We start from the raw sequence: 1326 nt of genomic DNA, 5'->3' as shown, positions 1-1326 counted from the left end.
TGGACTTGGTGTGATGAGGATTTGGGTTTTGGGATAGATCAATAATAGATTCATGTATACTACACCGCATACAGTTGGAGCAAAAAATTATAATAGCAAGGCTGGTTGGTTTTGTGAAATAAAAAGGATTAATTCAACCAAATCAGCATCCATTTAATTGCATTTAGTCAAAATACTGCATATTTGCAATCATCACAGTGACATGTAAAATTTTGTCCTTTTCTTGTGCTTAGTGGCTCAGTGGGCTACAGTGCTCAAATACTCAACCAATCACTGGTGACTGGCTGATGAGTGCAAGAGGCCAGCCCACCTTTCTGTTTCAGGTTTCCCAAGTGTCTAAATATGAGTGTATCTGCCTACATTGATGGTATTATAAATTGCTGTAGACCCTGGATGAGGAAGGTTTTTGGTTCAAATGTTGATGATTGTGGATTCCCAGGAGTGCCCCCAAGATTGTCAACTAGAGTAACAGGGACTTTGTAAATAATTACCGTTATCAGTATTAAATAACTACTTTATTATTGTTTGTGATAGAAGTGTTATAAATGAAAAGTCTTTGATTTTAGTATTGAAAAGAATGGTAGTACTATTTACCATGCGGGTAGCGATGTGCACTACCAAAAATTGAGATGTTTATTAATTATGCAAATTGGTGAATCCAATGATTATAATATTAATGGATGGTTTAAGATATGTGTTGATCATTGTCAGAGTATATGTGGTGGAACTTGACTGTTATTTACTATAAAAAGAATTATTTAGGGCAGAACTCCTAAGATATATACTGTAAAAGAGTCTGTTGGTTTTTGATAATTTTTCTAGTTATTGTTTTTGACGTAGATCACATATGATACTGCCAAGCTACTTTTTGTTTTTTTATTTTTAGTATTTATACAGAGCTTTAATAATAGATTAAACAGTATAGTTATTAAGGGATACTTGTTTATTATTTTATAGGAAGTTATATTTAGCAGAGAGTAGAAATAATGGTCATTCTGTTTAGTACTGATCGTTTATATCTGATTCCCTTTGCACCACACCCCCAGGCTTTGGGGTGACCATGGCCAAGCTTCACTGGAGTGTGCAAACATCTGCCTCATCAATGCCAGTGCCACAGGAACAGAAACACTGAAGTCTCTGGTCCTGCCGGGTGTGGGAGCCATAACCATTGTAGATGATGCAAAAGTCACACCAAAGGACATTGGCAACAAGTATGGCAGTTTCTTCTTTTATGTTTTATGGATTTAGATTTTGAGAGTTCTTTGAACAAGCTGATGATTTTCATTATATAAATGGGGTAATATAGATTATATAGTACCTTTAATT

At 35.0% G+C, this 1326-nt stretch overlaps 1 protein-coding gene across 1 annotated transcript in view; it reads left to right on the top strand.

Annotated features, from left to right (window-relative positions):
* The window catches only part of LOC119581917 (NEDD8-activating enzyme E1 regulatory subunit-like), a gene marked incomplete in the record, with an annotated part of 10240 nt that overhangs the window by 1430 nt on the left and 7484 nt on the right, over positions 1-1326 (top strand). The window contains 1 exon segment of the mRNA XM_037930080.1: positions 1047-1211. Within this exon segment, the coding sequence (XP_037786008.1) occupies positions 1047-1211 (165 nt within the window).

Source organism: Penaeus monodon, chromosome 15 (genome assembly GCF_015228065.2).
Source record: "Penaeus monodon isolate SGIC_2016 chromosome 15, NSTDA_Pmon_1, whole genome shotgun sequence".
NCBI lineage: Eukaryota > Metazoa > Arthropoda > Malacostraca > Decapoda > Penaeidae > Penaeus > Penaeus monodon.
The sequence above is the reverse complement of the archived record's forward strand: the minus strand, read 5'-3'. Positions and strand labels throughout refer to the sequence as shown.